The following is a 25927-nucleotide window of genomic DNA, read 5'->3' as shown; positions in this document are numbered from 1 at the left end:
CTGTGGCTGTGAGTATGTGCGAGTATTTGTTTGACGTAAAAACAGTTGCCCATTTATGCTGGGTTTTTTTTTGTGTGTGTGTGTGTTCTGAAGTCTTTGGTTTGTTTGTGACTGGCCATTGTTCCACACTTTCTTTTGTGGTGTTTCTAAATAGCTTGATTTGCCAAAGGAATATGTTCAGATGACAAACTCACCACACTTTAAGCACAGTTGTACCTTCTTAGAACCACCAGACTGGTTTGCCATCATTAGTGCAAACCCTTGGCTGGTGCTTTGTGTAGGTTGCAACCACCATGGATTTTTAAAGGTGATATGAAACCACTATTTTTGAACTGAGGTTCCCAAAAGCCAATACACAGCTGGAGATAAACCTGACCAGTGCTAAAAGGTTCTAACATTCATGTGGCAATCAAACAAAACCCCATTCAAACTATTCTCAAATCCACTTTGCAGAATGCTGATTTTGGTGTAGAGAAGATACAGGACTAGAGGGAATACTGAACCTTCCCTAAGATAATGGATGAAATGATTTACAGCATCTTCACCGTGGACTCCTTTCAAAAGTCAGCTTTCCATTAATTAAGAGAAATGCTGATTTTCCCATTAACCTCCATGAATATTTAATTTTAGTCCTCACAGTGGCTTTGCAGCAGTGCACATGCATTCACTGGCCATGAAAGTCAGTGAGAGCAACACACCTAAAAAAAAAAAAGCACTGTAACTTCCAATATGAAAGCAGCGATTTGGTTGAATCTCAGCATGGGAAGCAGATAGAGGGAAGACACTTGAGGTTATTGGGCCACAGCCAAGAAAAGGATGAAAAGTAGGTTGGATGAATGTAGGTTGTGTAAGACTGGATCTTACAAAAACAGACACAGACTTTGGACTGTTGAGCAAAGATTAAAGAAAAAGCCTGGCATTTTAAATTTTATCCATTAAGCCATTGCTTAAATTATGAATGTATACTCAGCCATGTTGAAAAATAATCCCTGAGAAAAAAGTAAAAGTTTTGAGTTTCCATGCTTGTTTTACTTTTTTTTTTTTTTTTTTTTTTTAAATTATATTCGTCGCTGACTGCATGAGGCACTGCTGGTAGCAAAGTATTTACTGTCAAAGTATTTCTTAAGAGATAAAGTAGAGTTAATGTTGTTTTCTCCCTGAGGATGTGACTCTTAGACTCTTAGAGGGTCACATGCTTTAGATTGCATCCAGTGCCCCTTGTGGACTTCACACCATTGATTGTTCTGATTCACATTTTAAATCTCACTGTTGCTGTTTTTTTGCCCTGAAACAACTACAGAAAAGCTTTTATTGCACAGCCGTATATTTTGCTCTGCGTGTTGGGGGTGAGCCACTTACCCTGCAACCCCGCCCTTTAACATCACAAGTCATGACCGAGCAGCTATCTATTTTCAGGTCGCTCACTCCCACTCCCGTCTATGGGAAGCGATTGCGTTGACCTTTTTGGCCCCATAGAGCTCACATAATGGTTCTCTTATTGAAGACGTCGCTGGCAACCATCACTTTGATGGGAAGACAGGGTTGCCTGCTGCGCGCCTGTTCAATGCCAGCCAAAAGCACAAAAGGATGTGTGCGAGTGTGCGCGACGACACGACAACCGGTAACTTTTTCTGTCTGTTTACATGTGGCTCCGAACAGCAGGGAGCGCAAATGATTTTGGATGACAACACAGTGGTGCTGGCAATCAGCGAGACAAAGCTGTATTGAAAAAAACCCCTTTCTGAGCTGCCATGAATTGATGCCATTGTCTTGTCTGTCTTACACTACCTCTGTTTCTGAGTGTGTTGCTGGCTTCTATCTGAGTGTGTATATGTGCATCTATGAGAGTTTTTGTGTGTGTTTCTCTGGCCACAGTTGTACTCTGTAATCAGGTTTGGGATTTTTCTGGTCAGGTCAGTAAAGATTTATGCACTTGGAGGAAATTACTATCGACCTCCCTCTTTCTGTTGTTTGCTCGCTGTGGGTGGTTTTTCTACATAAGTCGCCGGACGCTATGTGCACCGTGTCCCGACGTGTGTGTGTGTGTGTATGTGTGTGTCTGTGTGTGTTTAATTGCACCGGACACCACTCGCATTTTGAGAACATATACACACACACTAACCACACACTGAAACAATGCCTCTGCTCCATACATCAAGCTGTATAGCTGAGGTGAGAAAATGGATTGATAAAGATCTGACGGAGAGGGAGAGCAATGTCGGCAGAGGTCAAGGGTTATTTATACACACACACACACGCACAAATCAGTTGTGTACCACTCTACTAGTACATGCAGGAGTAATAAGAATAGGGGTGATAGGTAGGTACCCGTTGGCCTTACTCTCAAGGTTAGACAGCTGTGGTGTTATTTTAAAATGCAGGTGATAAAACATGGGCTCAAGGACACACACAAACACACACAAAGGCACACAGACACACAAATATCCAAATAGCTCTCACATCAGCATCTCAAAGGCAAGTTTACCTGAATCACAGATGGATGGTTGGAAATAATAAACTGTAACATTACTGTATTTGCTCCCTTGTCACTGACACTTAGAATTTCATGACTGTTATTACTAATATATCATTACAGTATTTTTATTTTCTTGGAATAAGATTGTTTATTTAATTTAAGTGTAAGAGCTGATTTCCTCAGAGCTGTCTAGTGGAGGTTCTTCTTGAGTTATTTTTAGAATATTCCTGGAGACGCAGTGAGACCTGTAGACCTCTGGGTCAAACAGGCGTTAAAAGCTCTGCTCAATGGACCATCAGAGAATGTGCTAAAGCCGTAATAGCAAATGAATTCGTCAATAACTACCAAGATGTACAGCAGAAAGCCCTCGGGAGCAATTCAACTGAAGGATTGCAAATGGGCTGACACATACAGACACATACATAATACACACAGTATGCGCAGAAGCATTTAAACACTCATGCATGCCCTCACACCCGCAGATATTTGTGCTGCCGTGCCTCCCATCAGTCAGACAGCTGATGACATTTTCAGCACAAGACACACATACACACACACACATATATAATACGGTCACATTTGATGCTCTGACATTTTCTTTTCATACTGATATAGATTGCATCCCGTGGGACATAAAGCTGTATTAAATCAAAATATCTCCTATAAATTCTGCCAGCCCAGTTTGATTTTTTTTTTTTTTTTTTTTTTTGACATTTTGGGTGTGATGTCTGGATGGAAAAACCGGTCGTATCTGATCAAGATTTTTCCAGAAACGAAAGGCGCTACACACCCAGCTCTCAGATTGTCATTGCAACACAGATTTAGACTATTTGACAAGTAAGATTAGTTGACATACAGTAACAGCCCTGTTTACAGACAGGGATGCTGCCTCCCCCCCGTGTCTGTCTCCCTCTCTCTCTCATTTAGCAGCCCCTGGCTTCCCCCTGCACATCCAAGCATGTCTCTCCATTTCTCTCACATGCACAAACACACACTCTGCGCCCTGTTGTGTGACGGCAGCTCAGCACGCATGTAATGCAGGAAAAGAAAGATCTAGGGGTTAATACTGTATGAGTATTATCTCCATCTTCCTCCCTCCCTCTCTCATCCTCTTGCCCTGTCGTCGCCTACGGTAACTCTGAGTAGCCTCGCCACAACGGTTACACAAACATGCCCGTGCGCTTACACACTCGCGCTGTCCGTCAGTCTGTAACACAGTTATTCACAGAGACAGACATGTGCGGACGCAATCACAAACCACTGTGCACGCACGCACATTTTAGACACATTTTACACACATACATAGTGTTGACATTGACGTTGTAGTATATGAAAGTGATTATGACTATGCATAAAAAAATATATAAATTAAAAACGAACATTGCATATTAGATAAGATATTTGGATCACTATCTCAGCCTGACATTCTGTATGTAAAGCAACTGAGACTTGGCTTTTGTCAGTACCGACTCATACATAGACCAGTGGCATGTGTTGATGGAGGAAACTAGGCGAGTTGGACTGAACTGTACTGAAAGCGGTGACAGAGGCAGTTAAGGTAAAATGCCACTGGCACAGATGTGTGGCTATGTGCTTGTCCATGACTGATGTGTATTTTGTTGCACATGCCTTTGTGTAAATGGATAGTGGTGGGGCATCTTTTAGCATGTGTGTGTGCATGTGTGTGTGCGTGTGTGTGTGCTGAGATGTTCTCTTGGCTCTTCCAGCCCTTGTCAAGAAGAATTAGGGCAGCCCTCTTAGAGAAGCAGAGAGAGAGAGAATACAAGCTGCTGATGCTCCCCTTCAGTATGTGTATGTGTGTGTGTTGGTGCATAAGTGTGTGAGAGAGATTGGGGCGGATATTGTACAGGCATGTGCTTTTCTTCATGCTCTGTAACAAATGAGCAAAATTGGATTGATCAGTAAAAATGCAGAGGAGAAGAAGTGACAGAGAAAAAAAAAAGAAGCAGGTACCTGTAGCACTGTGCTCAGCGACCTGTTGAGAACATCTGAGCATGCCCAGTTGTCTCCTCTCGCTCCACGTTTCCAAGAATATTATATTCTGGTCTGTTGCTAAGCACGACCACACACACAGACACACACACACACACACACTCGGTGGAGAGTCCTGTAGTGGTAGATGTGATTCTGAGAAGTGCATGAAAGGCCAAGAGAATAGGACCTCTATTTAAATGTAAATGCACACCAATTGAGTCAGAATATGTAAGATGTGACATAAAAATGACATAACTTCAATATCTTTCATTGTTTACTTTAAAGATATCATCAGTGTTAGTGTTAAAAGGAATATTTAAACAGACATTTAAGTGGTAAGATTAAAACATCTCAGCATTTTTCTTCTCTAAACCCATCACACTAGTCTGATAGTAGTCTCTGATCTGGCACTTACAGTCTATGCATAATAACAAACCCTCCTTAAAAAAGCCCTTAAAGCACCATTAAAAAGTATTTTTGGAATTATATTTTTGGTTTGTAGTACTGCCAGGCTGCCTTAGCATCAACGCTCCGGTCTGCAGCTTTTAGCTGCTTTCAGCTCATTGTGGTTTTGGGGATTGTGGCTGTTTTTTTTTTTGTTTTTTTTTCAGAGGGAAAAAATGGTTACTCAAAATTTCCTGTTCATTGCCTTGTGAGAAATTAATCATATCCGTTTTTGGAAATGAGGCAACTCTGGACAACATTTACTTGTAAGGGCAAAAAGCGAAGGTTGTTTTAACACTAGCACCTGATTTGTAAAAGGCAGAGGAAGAGTAGCAGGAGACAAAATGAGTTGGTGAGAGTTCAACCTGGAGTTTAGGGGAATGACACCACAGTCTCTGGTATGAGTAGTGTTTGTTCTGTGCCTCACCTGTGCTGCTGGACTTTGATAGTACCTAAGTCTACATGCAATATTGATGTGTTAGGCTTTAAACCACGTGTGTAAGGGTAAGGTCCAGGCTAAGATGTATACAGGAGTCAACCACAACAGCTTTAAATGCAATGTAAAGTTGAATTATGTGAAAATTTAATGCCATTGGCATTTTGTGTCAGATATGTTTAACCACACAGTGATTTCATTGTAGTTCTTCAGTCGTTTTGAGTTTGACTTTGCTGATAAACCCTACATCAGAACAGGATCCACGTTCTTATATGCTAAATGGCTTTGTTTTGTTTTCTGTATTTTCCCATAACTGGGTGTTGAATTAAGCTAGATTCAGTATAGACATGAGTAAATTCACTTTCTGGTCACATTTTATTGTCGACCGGCCACCGACCATCTGCTGTATCATACAGATTATTTTCCGTTTTGAAGGCTTTTAACCTTTCAAGACATTCATTTATTTTCCGATTGCCACTGCAGCTCTCACATTTATCGTAACCACAGCAAGTCTGTGTGCATGCTCAGCGGTGGCGAGGGCAGTTTCACATTAAAAAAGCAACTTCAACACATACTTTCTATAGCGACTGAAAAGCCACTGCTTGTCAAAGTAAATTGTGTAAGGAATTGCTCGAGTGAATTGCATCTCTCTGCTGGTATTGGCCTTTCTTCTTCTCTCTTTTTGCTGGTGTTTTCAGTCACACATGGACTCCAATTTCAGATTAGTCACCGCAGCAAAAATAGGTTCTTTGTTTCCCACCCAGTGTTATCTTTAGCATGGCTGATTTGTGTGTGTGTGTGTGTTCTTTATCTTGTTTATTGAGTTGATATATCTGAGGTTTATTAGATCTGGAATATTGGATCAATGCATATCATAAAACAGTATCGCTTGCATTCATTTGCTTGTGTATGTGTGTGAGAAGTGGTGGACAACAGGGTTAGCTGAACTGGAAAATCACTGGACCATGCACAGTTTGCTCCATGTGGTTTTGTGTGTATCTACATATGTGTGTGACTGTATCTAGTTCAGTGAGATGGTGTAGTCTTCACAGAGCCTATTCAGGTCACGGTCAAACTGGGAGAGAGACAGACACACACAGAAAAGGAGAGAGAGGCGGAAGGGAGGAAGAAGTAAAAACAGAGGACAGAATTGGAATTAATGCTCTGGGCTCTCAGTGAGAAAACCCCTTTTCCCATGAGAGGAGGACAGAGCAAGGGAGTGGAGAGGATTTGGAAATAATGAAAAGTAATAAAATAGAAAGAAGATGTTAAATGTGTAGAGAATATTTCAGGGTATGTGAAAAGTACAAGTGCGGACTGGAGAGGTTTGAGGAGGCTGAGGTGAAGCAGAAGAAATGTGATGAGCGGACACAGCACAGCGTGAATTTCGCTCGAGAGCAGCAGATTCCAGGTATGACACAGCTGTAGGAGGAGCACAGACGAGTGGCTGAATGCTCGACAAATAACCACAAATACCACCGAAGAGTGACACATGTACGTTTATAACAAGAAAATCATATCATATCAAATCTGTTACAAAATAAATGTCAGATATAGAATAACACTTTATTACTGGGGTGGGAGCCACACCAAAAACACAGCTACACCAATTTGCATTCATTTTTTGTACTTATCTCTAATATAATCTGATCTGCTTTTTTGTGAGATATAGGATAATTTGACTGTTTTCAAGCAGTTATTTAAATGATTCTGTTTGAGAGGTTTAGAAGGGAAGTTGCTCATTACAACTCATCTGAAATGTAACAGGGGACCCCCAACTAGCCACTGCTATTTTGTAAGTCCACAAGCTAAAACAGCAGGACATCACTGATTTAATCGTAGTAATGATGATCTTAGCTGGATCATCATTACTACGACAAGCACAACAAAATTGTCCTTAAATTGAAAGTGAAAAACTGTAAAAGAAAAGAAATGAATGCTGACACTGAAGGTAAGAGCTGATGGCATCTCCACTCATTGAATGAAATCTCTCTCTTTCCTTTACAATAATAACTAGCTATGTTAGCAGCAGCAGCAGCAGCCACCATTGGCTTGAGTCATAGCCTCTGTACTCTGCACCTCTATGTTCTGTAGCTTTTAAACTCCCTCTTCTTTAACACTCTCCCTCTCAACTTTTCGCTTTTTCTCTGTGCCCATGGTTAAGCCTGAACTCCAAATAGAGTCCATAACGACAGAAATAGAGCAGTGTAATGCACACACACACACACACACACACACACACACACACACACACATACACATACAAAGCTTCCTCTTGCTGCTGTCACACAGTTTGGGGCTAATTAGACTGCCTTCCTCAATGTATAACTCTCTTTCGCTCAACACCTGTACTGTTTTTTTTACTCTCTTTTCTCTTTCTTTATTTCCTTTGTCTCTGATTTTCTTTTCCTCACCTCTCCTTTCTTCTCCTCTCCTCCCCTCTCCTCTCCTCTCTCCTCCAGTGGGCTAAAAACCCAATTTATTTCTGTTGCATAGGAGAGGGTTGTGAGGGTCCCGGAGGGGTGGGGGGGAGGTTGGCTGTTGTGTTGTCAAGGTAACACACTGTCAGGGACATGCCCTCTCAAGCCAGTCCAAAAGGCACTGTAGATGTATTCATTAATTTTAAAATAGGATGGGAGAATCGAAAGGAGAAGAGAGGAAAGTAGGGAAAGGAGAGAGTGATGAGTAGGAGATGAGAGGGAAAGAACTGGTGAGAGATGAAGGGAAAAAGAGGAACATAGATGAAGAGAGGGGGAAAAGTGGAATAGAACAGATGAAAGTAGAGGATGGGTAAAGCTATAAGGAGGGGAGAGAAACCGAGGAAAGAGGAGGAAAGGTGAGCGCCGCAAATACCACAGCACTGATGGCACCCCTGCTCGTCGAGTCGGCCGGAAAAACAATGTGCGCGCATACACGGCAACTGTCAGTCAAGTCAGTCAAGTGGCCTCAATTGGCTGTCAGCAGTTACCATGGTAACCGTCCCCATACTGCTGTTACCGTTTGGCTCTCCTCGCTGAGCAAATGCACAGAGGTGTGTCTCCAGTCTGTGTGTGAGTGGGTGAGAAAGAGAGATAACCCTCCTCTCTGACCCCACACTGAAGCTCCACCAGGCGTTTCACATAATTAGAGAGTTGTCATGTCAGTGGAAGATGCTGCCTCACCACCCGTCTGTCTCTCTCTTAATGGACCTCCTCTATCTCTTGTCCCTATTTGTAATTTTTTTATCCCTTTTTTCTCCCGTTATAAAAGCTCTCTGAGGAAACAAATAAGTATGGAGGAGTGTGTGTTTCCAGCCCATCTGGTATCAGATTTCACTTCCTGTAGCTGTGATTGACAGCTGTCAGAGGTGATGCGTCAGAGGCATGGCCGGGATGGCAGGGGATTGGACTGGTATAGGTTCCCCCCGGGGGTGGAGGCAGCATGGTTTGACAGCAGCCTGAGATCAGCGCTGTCACATCTGCCTATGACTTTGTGTGTCGCTGATGCGGTGAGTGTTGCTGGCGTATGCGTGTGCTATATGAGTGAGCTTTACAAAACAGTGTAAACCTTATAAAAACTTTTATAATATTTGTAATACTTTAGGCATGAAAAGTGATTCCCTTTGCAAGAGGTGGAGGAAACCTGACTGAAATCAGGCAGAAGTTTAATGTGATAAAACCTGATTCATTTCTCCTGTTTGCCCTTTTTAAGCAAAACTGCATTTTTTTGGTTTGTTTCTTTATTAAACAATCAATCATTTGGTTTATAAAACATCAGAAAACAGTAAAAAGCTTAAGATACAAATATACAAAACACCAAAATAATCAATTTACTGTGTGTAATACAGGAAAATGGCAAATTATTACATTTAAGAACCTGGAGCCATCAAATATTTAATATTCATACTTGAATAATTACCTGAACAATTAATCAAATCATCAAAATAGATGTCCATTACTTTTCTGTCAGTTTGACTAATAAATTACTCAACTAACTGTATTCCAACCATACAGCCTCAAGGCAGTAATTCCAGGTGATTAAACAGATTAAAATTAGATACACGGTTTTTCATGTCTGGTGATTATATGAACATTCAAACAGGTTTTTCTTGCTGTAATCATCCCTCCTAATGATACTGGCCATTAAAAGATCCCCTCTTAATGTGTTTTTGATGTTAGTGATGAAGGATAGAATCAAGAAATGCATCCCAGAGTTTTTCTAAAATTTAAATAAGGCTTCATCATTATGAGGTAGTACAAGAATTCCGATATCAATATATCTGTCACAGGAACCTAGCTTCCAGGTAAAAGGTTTATGTTTCCAACATCATAATCATCTAATGGTGGTACTTTGTGCTGTGCATCACACGTGGTCTTTGTTCTTTTGCACTAATTGCCTTAAAAGCTGTGTAGATGAATCCTTAAAAGGATGTTGCCATGCGATGTGTCTTTTGGCGGTGAAATTCAGCAGCAGATTGTCATAGGTTGCATTTGTGCATCATTCCCCTTGAAGCTAGCATTTTTCAAACTCTGTTTTAAGTGAAGGCTGACTGAGTTGCTTAGAGTTTAACTGTATGGTGTCATGGTTGAGTTGTTTGTGCATACATGTTCTAATTCTGCTGTCATTTTAGACCGTGCTCACCTGTTTCCTATTCCCTCATGAGCTAACTAATATATATGCTGTCTGTTTCCCCTTGCTGTCAGATTGTCTTTGTGCCGTGTGCCTTAACTTTTCTTCGCTGCCTTTTTTGATCCTGATCATCGTAAATCATCATACTTTCCTTCCCTGCTTGGATTTTTGTATCTTTGTTTTTCTTTTTTTTTTTAAGCGTGCTTCAGTTAAACGTGGTAGCGGATTAGGAGAGGGAAAGAGAAAACCGTCAAATCAAGTGATTAAGCAGCAAGTAAACTGGAAAGACAAGATGCACTGAGAAGTGGATTTTGTGTGAATGAACATGCATGTACCAGAAAGAGTGAGAGCCAGCGGAAATGCCAAAGGGGGTGTTTTTGTGAGGAAGGCTGAGAGAGAGAGTCTAAACATACCAAAGCTCAAAGCCTAAGGGAAATCTTTTGAAGAAATCAATATTTTGAGAGACAAATGAGGAGCTCTTTTTGTCACCGACAGTAGGATTGCATTGCTGGTCTTCATGGTTGATCAGCTGATTGATGTGTCTTTCTCTATTGAGAGATCAGTAGTGCTGCCTAATATTTGTATGGCAAAACAGGCATAAATTACTATGAAAATGACATAATAGTAGAAGATAATGGTGTTTTTGGGGAAAGTCACTGCTAAAAATATTAACACTATTTTAGTCTGGTACCTTTCTTCCTTCAGACCACTCTGTGACTCGGATGGCAGCTTTTAGCTTTCCACTGCCTGCCTCTGGATGAAAAGAAGGAAAGGGGAGAGAGAGAGAGAGAAAGAGAGAGGGAGAGAGAGCCATGACTCATTCACATTATCCTCTGAAGTGGAAATCCTGAAAACGTGTCTTACTCACATACACAAAAAACACACACTCTAACACACACAGCACGCGCGCAGGGGGAGCCCAGGAGCCCATTTGGAGTGCCAACATGTGTGATGTGCTTTGAGCAGCAGCCAGTCATACACTGTGGAGCCTCATATTCTCTCTCAGGGGGGAGAAATACCTGGGACTCTCCACCAGCCGGTCGGAACTGAAGAAGCCTTTAAGATGAGTGGTGAAACATCTTCAAGCATCTGGAATCAAGTCCAGTTGCCCTCGATTCAAATTGTCTTGGCTAAAAGGCAGAAAGTGTATTTTAACTTGTGTCCCTAAATTTACCCCCAGTTCAGAGTGGGAGATTATTCCCATCCGCCAGCCAAATGGTGCCACATTATTCCAGGAGTGTGTGTCTGTGCTTGTATATAGGTGTGCATTCATACTTTTGATGTGCGGGTTTATTCATAGATGGTGTTAGACAGTGAAATTGCTTTGCTGATTGGAGACCGTCTTCCTCCATCCCCTCCTGTCTGACAGCAGATGGTCTGAAGATTTTATACGATGTAATTTGTTGACAGTGGATGATGAAGATGTCTTTGGAAAACATCATGCATCGTCAAACTCAATCACAAAGCAAACTCTTTAGTATTCATTATACCATGGCTACAGAGAATGTTCAGTTCTGATTGGTTGGAGTGTATGTGTTATTTGCTCTGATCTAGCTGTCTCCTCGCCGTTCCAGATTAATATGCATAGCTTAAAGGGCAGTGATACTGGTGATACTGATTTTCTCATTTTATACAAATTCCAATTATGAGACATAAGCCAGCATGTGTTAGTTCATCCCTGAATACTTCCTGACTTCCTCAAGCCCATTCACTCCTACTGAAGAGGAAAATGAGGAAAATGCTCAGTAATTTTCTTGAACAGCTGGACAGCTCCAACTGGTTCTCAAACAGGAGTGGAGAATTCCATTAATCAAGCAGTTGACAGAAAATTAGCAACTATTACTACTGTGTTTGCTTTGAGAACAAAGACAAGAGAGGGAAACAGACAGAAAAATGCCAAAGGTGGTGTTGATGAGTTGGCAACTTCACACAAGAACAAGAGAAGTACATACAGGAACAGAGCGATAGAGACAAAAAGTGAGCGGAAACAAACAAACCAAAAAACAAAAACAGCTGCAGTTACAGAGGCTTTTGCTCAAAACCAGCTTGTAATGAATACTCTCCAGCTACTGATGGTTTCAGGGCTTTGACTGACAGCCTTTCAAAGTCTCTCACAATCCCTGGGATTGAAAGGATAACTCAAAGCATTATCCACATTTTTATGTCTTTTCTGCAGAGAGGAGACGTCAGGGCACATTAAATGGATAAAAGAACGTGGACCGGAGAGTTTATTTTAATTCTTATCAAGGCCTTTACGCAATAGAGTGATTTAACCTCATTGACAAGTTAGTGATTTTCTTTTCCTCTCTTCCTCTCTGCTCTCCCACCTCCTCCTTTCCTCTCCTCTCCAGACCATTAGGTGCCATCGCCATCATTCATCTCATTATTCACAAATCAGAATTAATGATAAGGTCTCATGCTGCTTTCATATCAGCCCATTTATTTTTTTCGCCAGCTCTCCTCCTTTCTCTTTTTGTAGAACATAAATTCTTCACCATTTTATTAATGTCCATCTTGGATGAAATTCCATGGTTTGCTGAGACAGAGAACTACAACATATATCACTGGTCTCTCAGAAAATGAGCTTAAACCTAACGTTTTTCAAGCATGAAATGAGAATCCATAAAAATCTTAATTGCCATAAATAATCAGAGTCTGAATGTAAGTTGAAACCTCTCTGTGCTTAGTGGCGTAACCTGAAGATAGTGTTGTTTGTGGTGGAAGTAATCGTGAGCTGTTTGTGGAGGTTCTTGTCAGTTCTCCGACTGTTCGTGTGTGACAAGAAGGGACTCAAATGAAATGTTTTTAGGTTTTTAGTGCCACGAATGTCACAGTTCAGTTGTCACAGTGTCACATTTCAGTTGTGTTTACACCGCACAGGTGCGGTGTAAACAGAAAAAAATAAATGCACTCTATAAGCAAGACAAGTATGTTGCAGTTTTTAGCAAATATTCGTGTATCCGTGGGGTTAATATACATTTGGTGCTCTGATTTATTTGGGATTGAAAATAAATTACAGTGTCCATGTTTATTCCAGTGCAAAACTGTGATTCATACCTGTTTTTTTTGGAAGGAAGCAAGCTACGTCAGGCATTAGGTACACACCTTTTAGTAGGGTGAATTGATTTTGGTTTTGTTGGTTCATGGGATTTACTGTTGAAGAATAACATAGGCCATTGCCAGACTTATCCTTCAACAGATATCTTTGAGAAAAGATATTGTTCATATTTTTATGTACACCAGCAGTGCTCAGTCCTCAGTATCATGGCTAATGCTTTTTCACACCACAGGCATTCTGTAAACAGAGCGTGATGGTAATGTGCCGACTCATAGCCAATAGACTACATAAATAGTACTTGTGTTAAAATGCATTCACCGCCACATTTGGAACACAGATGATTTTCTTTCTCACCCAGGGAACTGTGTTTCTAACTACTTTCCCCTTTGTTTCTCCACAGAAACCTGCTGGACAGGGACACCTTCTCCAAATCAGACCCAAGTAAGAGCAACTGCCTCTGTTTGTCCGTCACCCATGGTGTTTAAGTTTGTGTTCGTGTCAGTGTGTAATTGTTGAATGAGATAGCAAAAGATCTTGGCTCCTAACCATTTCTGGGCTTCACAAATGGAAGGACAAAGTAAGTATAGAAAAGAATGGAATGAGGCAAGAAGGAAGGAAATAAGGGCATTAAAAGTAAAGAGAAGAAAAAGGTAGAAAATAAGGGGAATTAATAGAGTTGAAAGGAGTGAGAAATTAATTAGGCACTGAAAGAAGGTCTTTTCTTTAGCTGTAAGTAGTCGTGAGTCACTCCCTGTATGTGTAAGTATTTTTATTTTTATTTTTTTCACAGCATGCGTGAGCTCAGCTCCAGGCAGGTCTGACTAATGTATATGAGGCCAGCTGAGAAGCTTTTCCCTATAGATTGATAGAGTGGGTGGCAATCCTCCTCTTCTCTCCCCACAGTTAAAATCATTATAATAATACTGTTAGTGCCAGGACAGTAAATAAAGAGAGACGAGCGATCCCACTTCATTGAATGCCAGAGCTGTGGGCTTCAGACTTAGAGTCGTCTACTATATTTCTTTATTTGAGACCTGAATGCTCGACTTTACTTGAGACTGTACTTTGTACCTTCATATCCAGTAAAGTGCTTATTGTCCTCCTGCAGCATCTCATATTATTCTGCTGCATGGGATTCTTATTTATCTACGGTTTCTTCCTTTTAGGTTTTAGATTTTTTGGTTTTGTAAAATGTTGCAGATTATTTACTCATTTGCTTAGTTGCTTAGTTGCTTAGTTTAGCACAAACACTGGAAATGAGGGGAAACAGCTAGTCTGGCTCTGTCCAGAGATAAGAGAATCCACCTAGCAGCTGCTCTAAAGTTCACTAATCAATACGTTACATCTCAGCTGTTAAATTCTTTCAAAAACCAAAGTGTACAAATGGGATGTTGTGGTGTAAAGACCAATTTGTAAATGCTGGATATCAGTGTGTTCATGGTTCAGTGTGTATTATAGGAAGGGTGAGTAGGATGACATCAAAGGTCAGATCATTGTTATCAAAGATGGTATTTGTCATCTTGAGCTGAGTTTTGGTGCTCTATATTTATTCACCAATACACACACACACACACACACACACACACAGACTGTCTTTGCAAAACATAGTATGTCAGCACATTTACTGTAGCGTGGGATAAAAATGACTCAAGCTGGTCATGATGACAGTGATGAACACGATGACAAGGATGACAGTGATTAGGAGGAGGAGGAGGAGGAGGAAGCTCAGGCTTTACCCCTACATTTAGGCGTGCTTTTATGCTGAGTGGCACTTGTGATTATGCTGAGCACTGTGACTTCAGTCTCCTGATATTAACCGGCTTGACAGGGGAAAAGAGCAAGGAAGTAAAGGAGAAAAAAGAGAATGTCTGAGATACTGGAAATATAGAGATATGTCACTCGCCTGGTAAAAATCCCTTTAAACTCTAAAGAGCAGTGATCCAAAAGGACAACCAAGGCCTCCTGGTACAAGTGGAAAAAAAGAACATGAAGCCCTTCAGTACACAGACTGCAAGACCATGAAGAATCTAAAGTTTCTGTTATTGGTTTCGATCAGTGTGTCCCCAAAAAGATATGTGTCTGTGCATATGTCCTTCTTTCACTTATCTGAAGACAACATCAAAGGTCTATGATGAATGAGCTCAGTAATTTGCCTTTTAGAGAACTGTTCTGTTTCATGAAATTGCATAATAACCTGAAATGATGCCTTTCACCATTTGAAGACAGAAAATATAACACAGGCATATATATGTATATATTTGAGCTTCAGGAGTAAAACTATTATTGGCTTTGATGTCGTTTTGTTATTTCTAATTCATGCATTTATGGTAAAATAGTCATGTTCTAATGGTAAGTTGCTTGGTGTCTTATGAGAGTAATGTTCCCATATCCTTGCATTAGTTAGCTAACAGCTTAAAGGTAATGTTATAAAGAAAAACTACTGTAGGGTAAATGATTAAGGAAGATATGGATATGGATATTAGTATGGGCTTTAGCATGTGGAATAAATGGTCTTTTGTGTTATACATGTTATACATGTATGTCTTTGTTGTTCACAGTTTGTGTTCTCTACACACAAGGTATGGGCAACAAGGAGTGGAGAGAGGTGAGTGTGTGTATCACACAATATGTGTGTGGCCACGTTATGTTGCATCACCTGAAGTCAGTCTTCATTCTTGCAGTGACAGCAGACTGCACTGATGACAGATATACAGTGCATGTTGGTAACTAGTTTCAAAACATCCACAGAGACTTCTCCTGCAGCACAATAATGAATGATTAATAGGATGCAATATTTGGTCACAATTACGTTTTTAACTAAATGTATTTGCTGTTTCAGATGAGTTGTATATAAATATAATTACTGGAAGACGGGGTTGATAGCAGATGCTTCAGCTAAGTTGAACAGGAACATCCAGTTTCATCACAGATAGAGCAGAAATGTCTGCACGCTTACTCATATTCTCTGTTTGTGTTTTCAACAAGACACCAGCCTGATTATCCGCAGACAGCTGGTTGCTCGTGTTAGCTACCTGGCAGGTAGGGACAGACTGAATAAAGTAGAATTCGCACGCTGTTCAGTCATCTCCCTTGGATTCACCTCTCACAGTGCCTTGTCAACAAACTTAAACCGAGAGCTCAGGTCTTTTTTCAGCCTGTCTTGTAGATGTGACAGTTAATTCAATATAAGATAGCTGGCTCTGGTTATAGATACCTGGAATCACAACAATCCCACATTTAGTTTTTATTGTTGCTTTTAATGTCACAGTTTAGGGGCTCACTAAAGCCATTAGGATTTATCCAGTGGGAACCATGAAAATCACGGTAATCCATCCAGTGGGTGTTGAAATAGTTCTTTCTGGGCTGATGTGGTGCACAGACAGAAAGACTGACATTGGTACAACAGCAATGTAACACAATTAAGGTTTATTTTCTTTGAAGTCGAACATGTCTGTATCTATGTTGCTGACATTCAGTATATGCACTAATAAAGCTGACAGAGGTTACTTTAGGAGATTACTCAGTATGTTGTAATACAAAAACGGTAATTGGATTGTATTATTGAAGCCAATTTTATTAATTACTCTGCACTAATTATGATAGGAAACCCCACTTTATTTGGGCTAGTAGTAGTGTATGAGCATGTGTGCGCTCACATGTGCGCGTTCACATGTGGCGGTATCACAATCACCAGCGTGTTTGACAGTAATGAATATTCATGAATGTAAATGAGGGGCCAAATCTTGCAGCCTCAATCATTCCCAGTTATTCATAGTTCTGAGTAGCCCATCATCTGGATGCATTATTAACAAGCTAAGTTAAATGCCAAACTGGGACCTGCCTGACCCCCATTGACTTGATACTTCAGCTGCTCTGCATTCATTACTCTAAAGCTGTACATAATCTTCTGTAACCAGCCTGTCCCCTGATGTGTCGCCTGAGGAAAAACCTGCTGGTGATTAGTTATTCACATGAATCACTTCACAGGGCGCTTGTGAAAACTGTGATTTGTGTGAGTTTAAAGCTGTCAAGTTTGGTGAGCTGCAGAAATATTAAATTGAAAGATAATGGTTTCACATCAACTTGGACATTTTTATAGATTAGGAAGATTCGGGGCATCAAACAGACACGATTTTATGGTCCACTGTTAAGAAAAGCAGAAATATACTGAGAATACTAAAAATTGCTTGTCTTACAGTTTCTCCAAAAGGTATTCTCATCTATCTTTTATCCTGCTTCCTTTGTCTAGTTTGGGAGAACAGAGGTGATTGACAACACGCTAAACCCAGACTTTGTGCGGAAATTCATTTTGGACTACTTCTTTGAAGAGCGGCAGAACCTCCGATTTGACTTGTAAGTAAGGTCTACAACTGTGTGTGTGTGTGTGTGTGTGTGTGTGTGTGTGTGTGTGTGTCATTGCCATATTAATATTTGCTGAGATTAAAACCTGTTCTGGCATCTAACATTGTAAAGGTCAAATAGCATTTAAAGTGCTGAAATTGATCTTTCATTCACTCAGTGTTAGGGGCCTCTTCTAGAAACTGTAGTTTTTACATTTTCAGTTCCCAGAATGTGTGACCTCTGAAGAATTGCAGATGTCACCTGCAAAATGAAGAATTATTCAAGGTCATAATTACTTCATACTAGAGTTACAAGTGTGCAGCTTTTATCAAAGGTTTCATTTGTCTACTTACTTTTACAACTCTCTATTAACATAAACTGATAGAAGGCTGGGCAGATAGTTCAAGGAAAGAGTCACTGGATTGGCTTTCATATCAGCTGGTATTTGGCCTATTGTAGAACAATTACATGAACTTGATACAAATATACAGTGGAGATTGGCCCAAAAAATGAGTGGCATTTTTTTCTTCACAAACTGCATCATTTCAACATTTTTACGTTTTGAAAGCTGCTGTTTACTGCATACTCATGCTAATAAAAGTCTCAAAGGTTATGCGGGAATGAATCTTATCACCTTGACAGTACCAAACAGTGATATTATAGTATTTAACTGGGGTGGCTGCATTTGTCTAAGTGCTTTGGCATACTCTCTGCAGTAGGTGGTGGCAGCATTAAAAGCAATATTGGTACTGTTCCAGTATTATTTTTACTGCTGAGATTTGGCAGATTGTGGCATTGGCATGAACACAGCTACATAAGTACTTGCTCCAAATTAGCCACAAAGTAAAACGCTAAACTTGCTTTGCATCTGATTGTACCAAGCCTCTTATAGAAATGACACTGGTATTAGTATTTGCGTGTTTGTAATAGGCTGGGGAAGTTTTGGATACTTGTAGCTGCTTCACTAAATGTATATTGATCCATCCCTGTGGATAGATTGTCATATTACAGACACCAGTATCAGTGCACCTTTGATAATTAGATTTAACTGTCCCTTGTATTTAAACTGAATCTCTGAATCAGTCTCATGTACTAGTGAGTCCTGTACCACATAACAGTGTATTAAATGATACAGTTCTATGTATGTGGTATAAGTTTTATGGCTACATCTCACGTTCCTTTGCATATAGAAGCACATGTGATCTATAAGAGGCGGCCATTATTAAGGCACCAGCCTGCCTGTTGGTGACGGTATTCTCTTTCTCAATTTGCTCTCAGATTGCATTTCTCATTGAATTACAGAGGGGATTTCAGTGGCTTTATTTTATTAGACGGAGACTAATTATATTATAATAATATGAACCAGGGACCCACGCTGACAAACCAACTGGGACCTGGCTCTGTGAAGAGGAGTTAGTGCGTCTGCATGTATTCCTTTTTGTTGAGTTTGCCTGTGAGAGACAGAGAGCATTGTGGTTAAGACGTGTATATTACTGTAACAAAAGCAGAGGACAGTCTTCACTACTCAATGTCCTTGATAAGGAAAAAATGGAATTATGGTCATATTTTAATTCAGTACTGTAGATCCTTGTACAGTATGGTAGTACCCCGGTTCAGTGTGTGCACACATAACTAGTGTTTCAGTGTCTCAGCCGGTTGCTCTGTCACAGCACATACTCGTATTGTCATCTCACTAGAGAAGTGTGACAGCGTCATGTGGACAGACCCGCGCCGAGACCAAAGCCAAGCTGATGTATGCCTCTTGTGTGAGAGACCGCGGTGACAGTGTTGTGTGTTTGTGCACGCACGTATTTGTGGCTATGTGTGTGGCTTAGAGATGGTGACCATAACAACCACTTGAATGTGTTTTTCATACCTGTATAATTTTTTTTTTTTTTTTTTTTGACATCAGAGAAGATGTCAAATTTTCATTCCAGCAGATTCTCTAGAAAAGCTATGAGGATATGTGTGTGTATGCTTATTTAGAAATCACACACAGGGATCCAAATGTGTTTTTTTCACTGCTCTGTGAGGACATACACACATAAAATACACACACTTTGACAACAGCAGTTGTGCTGTGACATTCTCAAACCCAGGGCATGTGTTGTGTGAGTGCATGTGCCCTCTCATCTGTTTAGGTGGCTGTATAAATGTATGAATGCGTGCCTCTACGCTTGCTGTCTCTTGAGTGGTTTTCTGAATAAAACTGAGCATCTGAGGAACAAAACAGCGCACTGGCTTTTTGTCGGTCTTTGTGTGTTTGTTTGTGCGCATGTGTGTTCATGCTACTATCATTCAGGGTCTGTATCAGTTGAAGAAAAATATGCACATGCCTTCGCATGTGCGTCAATGTGTTTGGATATGCATTCCTCCACTTTAATGTCTGCTCATACGTGCGTGTGTGTGTGTGTATACAAAACACACACATAGCCATAGATAGCTGGTGCAGAGGGTAACAGTCTGAGATGATAACAGATGAAAGACTGTTTCCTCCCTCAGGCCCATGAAGATAGGATCTGTGTGAAAAAAACAGTAACAGAGCACAGGTTATAATGCACTACAGAATGTCCACTCAACATTATGTGATCATAGTGAAACTGGGGGTTTTGAATGATAAGTTAATATGTGAAGTAGGAGATTTGTGTGATTTAAATATCTTCCTATAGTTTTGTGCTTCCCCAAGCAAGGACAAAAAATTCAGTGTCATGATTCGGATTCATATTAATAGGCTCCACATTACTCAATGTGCAGCACACACAATAACAGACACACACACACAGGGCGTACATTATTTACAACATCCTTGTAAAGTAACTGTATTGCCCCTCATTTCTTCCCCAAAATATTACCCAGCAAAGGGCAATACATTTTTAGTGGTGGGTGAAATGACCTGATATGTGAAATGACCTGAAATCACAGTGTGAATGGCTTGTCTGATTGCTTCCCATTCTTTAGAGTAGCCTCTGCACTGAAGGGGCCATTTCTGGACAGATTTTTATCCTTACAAGTGTTGTATGAGATGAGACGCCTGCAGGTGGAATCGAGGAATAAAAAGTGTGAATAATTTTCAGACATACATCAGAAAATAGCGGGATTGCCCACTAAACCTGACACTAATGAGCAGAGATGGAGACACAAAGGAGGACAGACGCTTATTTACATATTTACTCACTAGCACAACATTTCTCAGTTTCTGTTTATCTCTCTCTCACAAGCACAAACACGTGTACTCTAACAATCGTATGTGTGACTGCCAATTAGTCCATTTAGTGTCAGTTTAATGGAGGATGCCTGTGAGCCTGTGATGTTGGGAAGTGAACTACCCGGAGCCTCTGGTGAGATCGTCGCTGACAAGCTGCTTGGCCCTATTACTGATTTACCCTGTCTGTAATCCCTGTTGTGTTGCCAGCTGAGCTCCCATCTCCCTCCTTCGCTTTCTAATCCACTGACTTTATTGCTCTCTTTTTTCTTTTTTCTGTAGGTATGATGTTGACTCCAAGAGTGCCAACCTGTCAAAACACGTGAGTACCAAAACCTGTCTTGGTCACGTGTGTTTTTGTGAGGAGTGTGTGTGTGTTCACATTTATTTCTGTCCCTCTGCACACTTTTGTTGATTTCATTGTGTGGGTGTGAGTGAGTGTCTGCGTGAGCATGATTGCTGTCCTTGTCATTACCTCCCATTAGCCTCATTTCAGCCACATAACAGTAATCTGGCCATTACAATGAGTGTGTTTATCATCTACTGTAATAGCACATTCCCGGAGTGGCCTGTAATTCATTTCGAAATTAAATAAACACTGATTTCCCCTGTCCACCCTGCTTTTTCCCCATTGATAGCAGTGATTAGCATAACAGTAATTAGAACCAACAATGTGATAACTTGGTCTGTGATGGCAAAAAAATAATAGCTGTGTCCAGCCTACTGCATTATGGGGATTGTAGTTCAAAAAGACAGATGCTTGTTATACTCTTACAAAGGTTTTCCATGGTTATGTTTAGAGTGGTTGACTAGCCATTCAAAAGAGTTGTTGATATTATATGCTGAACTATTTATTGGAGCCGCCCGGTTAGCTCAGTTGGTAGAGCATGAGACTCAATCCCTCAGGGTCGTGGGTTTGAGCCTATTTCCTTTAAAAGGTGACACTACTATTGTGCAACAATAGGGGAAATGACTTTAAACTGATAACTATGAAATAGTCAGTCTACTACACAGTCTGTTTGTATTCTAAAGGTCTGTGTCTGACTGTAATCTCATGTACACACGCCTGTGTTCATGAAATCAGCTTTGCTTTGATATCTGAGATATGTTTGAGCAGGTGTTTTTCATTGGTAACAGCCAACAATGGCCTGGGTTATCGCTGTCCAATGCATGGAAGTCATTCAGCAATAAAAATGAAACAGCATAAAAAACAAAGCACCTGTAAGTCTCACATAGATGTTTTTTCTACTCATAATCTCTTATCTGGCCATTACCTGGATAATTACATAATAGCTTCTATGTCTGTAAAGGCCAGTGTGTGATCGCACATCGCTTCCTCACTCTGCTCAGCAGTTTTTGGCCACTACCTGGAAGAGAATTACCACAATATAAATGTTTGTGTATGAGTGCGTGGGTCTGCAAAAAGAAAAAAAAAAAACAAAACTAATTTCAAGCGACACTCACTTGACTTTTCTGCCCCAGTCTGCCTCTGAGCAGTGCTGCAACTGTCACTTCGCCCCGAGGCACCACGCTTCAGCCCTAAGGTCTTATCAGTGTTTGCTTTTCAGTGTCCAACCCAACCAGTCTGTCCACATAACATTCTACACAGACACACAGTCACGTGACTTTGCCATTTTCTGTAATAAATGAAAGGGGAGAGGCTAGCATTACTGGAAAGAGCAAAAGGAGGCAGGGACTGTGAGACATGACATTAAAAAGGAGTAGATCACTACTTTCTGAATTTACAATAAACTACTGTTAATTTGGACTCCTAAAGCCACACAGAAGCTGATTACGCATATGATCTTGTAAAACATACAGTCTCCTGCTGCATACACATTCAGCTGCAGCGTTTTAGCCGGCGGTACGTCATAACTGTCACTAATTACTGTTAATTCTGTGAATAACTTGACAACAGGCCTAAATTAAACTTGGCTGTTGTCGGTTTGTGTGCTCTGTGCACGCCTCTGTCAGTTCTTGTCGAGGACAGTTTGTGAGGTTGGAACCTCCACTCTGTATCATCACACTGAGTGTGTTTTTAGGTCCAGCAGATCCAACAGAGTGAGGCCTCTTCTTTCTAGCTTTCTCACTGTCACTGCCACTTGTTGTGGTAGATGGCATGATGGGGCTGTATGGCCAGTATCTCCTGTCTGTCTCCAACAATAATTCATACTGACCTTTACTTTTAGGTCAGTTTATAGAGAAAAATAGCTAAATAAAAGCCATTAAATCCACATCTGGCATTTATTTGTCAGCAACTGTATGAAGCTAAGTGTAGATAAATTTAATATCACAGTGAGAAACACTCTCAGTCTCTCAAAGGCAAGTTTAGTCCCTCTCAGGATTTTCTCTTCTCGTTTTATGTCACTTTGTTGTCTCTCTGGATCCATGCCTTGTGCCTCCCTTATCTCTTTTTCTTGTCTTTTCCTCTCACTGTGACATTCTGTCATCTTTTGCTGTCATACCCTTGTTCTTTCACTTTCTCTCCATCTCTCCATTTCCCATTTCTCTCCCTCGCTCTGTCTTTCCTCCCCCTTACCTCACTTTCTTGAAATCAATAATCTTATACGAGAAGAGACAGGCGTGTTGGCTCGGAGGCAGCGTACTATCTAACCGGCCTCGATGCAGGTCTCAGGAGGGAAAGCCGGAGAGACAATCCATTAGATGGTGTCTTAGCATGGGAGCTGTAGGCTGGAGTTACAGCTGGGAGCCGGGTGAGAACGAGTGTGGAATATAAGGGAAAAGGTGGAGGTTCGAGTTTGTATATCTCTATAAGCAGATAGATAGAAAGCCAGACTGATCCCATGTTGTGTTCCTTTAAATAAAGCGATAATTTACAGCATGTAAACCATTTATATAGGGTTATAAATCACAGTGATTCTAAACTCTGTAGCAATGAACTCAGAGAAGTCATGCAGCATAATTCCAGCTTCAGGTATCACCCTGGATGCTTGGTATTTCCAAAACACCTGTATGTTTTCAGCAATATTGCCAAGCCACCTCCACAAAACGCGTGATTGGTGAGCTGATGCTACACAGCTGTCAGGATAGCTTGTCAGTGACTGTCTAACCTGGTGTCCACAAATGAATGGTCACAATGTGACACCGATAGCTGATGGCAACAAACAAACAAACACTCCAGGTGGACATGTGGGTGGCATTTTTTCCCAATATCATGTTGAAGTTGATCTGAAGAATAAAACTAGTTGTTTGTTAACAGTTCCTACAGTGCAGACAGTGTGTGAGAAGCATTAGCATCAAGCACTGAGTTCCCTGTATGTTCCCCTTAAAACTGGTATCCATAATGTTTTTAATAGTTCTGATCTATCTGCCCTGAGCTCCGCCTCTGCTTTGGATCTCAGTCTTATCTATCAAAATGTTCTTTTTTTTTTAACATTACTGAATGGAGCTACACCCACACAACTATCTCTTTCACATTAACTCTTTTTCTAGCCCATGCTGTTATATATTTAGCCATTAGTTGCACACAGCCAATTATCCTATGGGCCTCATGCTGGCAACATCTGCAGTTGCTAGGAGATTTGTGAGCATTGCATGGCCTCTACATCAGAGTCGGGGTGGGGGTATCATAAAAATCATTTTAAAGTCTTATTTCAGTGCTTATTATGGCCAAAACAGATTTGTTTATGGCAAAGTAAAGTCATGTGAGTGTATGCACTCACTGATGGCAAGACAGATAAGCTAGACGGGCAGACATAAAGCTGGGCAGATGGATGGAGATAGAGGCGGAATAACAGAAGAGGCTAATCAATGGAGCAAAGAGAATCCATTATGTTAGTGCTGCGTGGAGCTGCTCCAGTCAGATATTAGAGACAGTGTGCAATAATGAAAAATGTTCCTAACAGCATGCCCCCTGGTGACAGAGAGATGAAGATGGCGTGTTTCTATAATGGCTTCCATACATTAGTAGTGTTTTTCATTCTTTGCCTGCGTTTTGAAGGCTTACATTTCACACTGGATAAACTGGTTGCCATTATTTTTTTGCTGACAGACAACTTGCTGTTTCCAGGGCTGATAGACATAGATTTTGTATATGTACTTTTCTCTCCATCTCTCTGCTTTTCTGACTCTATCAGCTGTAAAGTTTCATTATGTGATGGTGGTTTAATTTACCAGGAAAGTGGCAAGGGAGCAGAGTGGGGCAGGTGCGAGGGCTGGTGGGAGGAAGGCTCAATCTACTTGCCAGTATTATCTGTCAGTGGGGAATGCAGAGGTGTTTAGTGCCTGTAGGGCTTCACTCTGTGGAGATCAGGGAGGTTGCTATATGTTTGTGAGTAATTTTATGTCAGTCTTGCCTTACTGATTGGATGTTTTGTGTGTTTATTGTGTATGTTGTGCCTTGTCTGAATCGCTTCTCTCTCATTGGCTCCGCAGGATTTTCTGGGCCAGGCCTACTGTACTCTCGGAGAGGTGGTCGGTTCATTGGGCGGTCGTTTGGAAAAAGCTCTAGGGTGAGTATGTGTGCCCATAGCTGCCAATAGCTCAGTGACTGCTGCTGCTGGGAATGTTTTCCTCATATAGTATAGAATATAGTATGGAGTATAGAACCCAGGCATTTCATTTGAGAATCCCTGTGTTTAAGAATTGACTTAATTTTCCAAGTTTGTTTTGCATCTGCATTTATGTCACGAAGATGGTTCTTTGCAGCTTTGTCATATATGAAGTCGTGGGAGGGAAAGAGGGAAATGCTTGCATGTATATTGCATAGAAATGTACACTGCTTGATCTGTGATTCATGCAATAACTCCAGGACGTTTGATAAGTGACAGTCTCTTTGTAACCATCTGTACCAAGACTGGCACTGTCAGCCCACCTGACTGACCTGACTAACAAGGCGGCTTGTTAAGAAGCAGTGTGAAAGTCAGTATATTCATGAGAAAAACAATGAAATCCTTTGAGTCACATAAGCTACAGTCACAGTTCAGTAGATGAAAATGTTCTTAAATGTGTAAGATGTCAGGCAGGGAGCTGTGAGATATGTTTACATTCATTCAGGAAAGAATAACTGCTGCTTGGTAATTGGAGTAGCTCAGGCAGTAACAAGGATTCATCCATGACTTCTGTTTCTGGGGAAACTAAGCCGAGGAACAGTGCATACCTACGGTAGTTGCTAATGAACATACACACAAACACACACATGTACACAAAAACCTCCTCCACGCTTCAAGCTTTTCCTATATATATCAACACTGAACCTCATTACATTGATCGTGTTCATCAGGCTTGTTAAGCTGCCTGTCCTCCACAGCAGCTTGTAGATTTTGATACCTGCATCCAGGTGTATGTGTGTGTATATGTTTCCTTGCATGTATGTCCATGAAGATGTGAGCCTAATTATACTTTACT

General features: G+C 40.9%; 1 protein-coding gene across 1 annotated transcript in view; it reads left to right on the top strand.

Moving 5' to 3' along the window:
• Positions 1-25927, top strand: part of LOC121176034 (copine-8) — a 73028-nt gene that overhangs the window by 6256 nt on the left and 40845 nt on the right. Inside the window, exons 2-6 of the mRNA XM_041029966.1 lie at positions 13418-13458; positions 15576-15622; positions 17267-17370; positions 20843-20882; positions 24956-25032. Of these exons, the coding sequence (XP_040885900.1) occupies positions 13418-13458; positions 15576-15622; positions 17267-17370; positions 20843-20882; positions 24956-25032 (309 nt within the window). The remainder of the gene's footprint in view (positions 1-13417; positions 13459-15575; positions 15623-17266; positions 17371-20842; positions 20883-24955; positions 25033-25927) is intronic.

This window comes from Toxotes jaculatrix, chromosome 22 (genome assembly GCF_017976425.1).
Source record: "Toxotes jaculatrix isolate fToxJac2 chromosome 22, fToxJac2.pri, whole genome shotgun sequence".
Taxonomy (NCBI): Eukaryota; Metazoa; Chordata; class Actinopteri; family Toxotidae; genus Toxotes; species Toxotes jaculatrix.
Note: the sequence above shows the minus strand (reverse complement) of the source record. Positions and strands in the feature narration are given on the sequence as shown.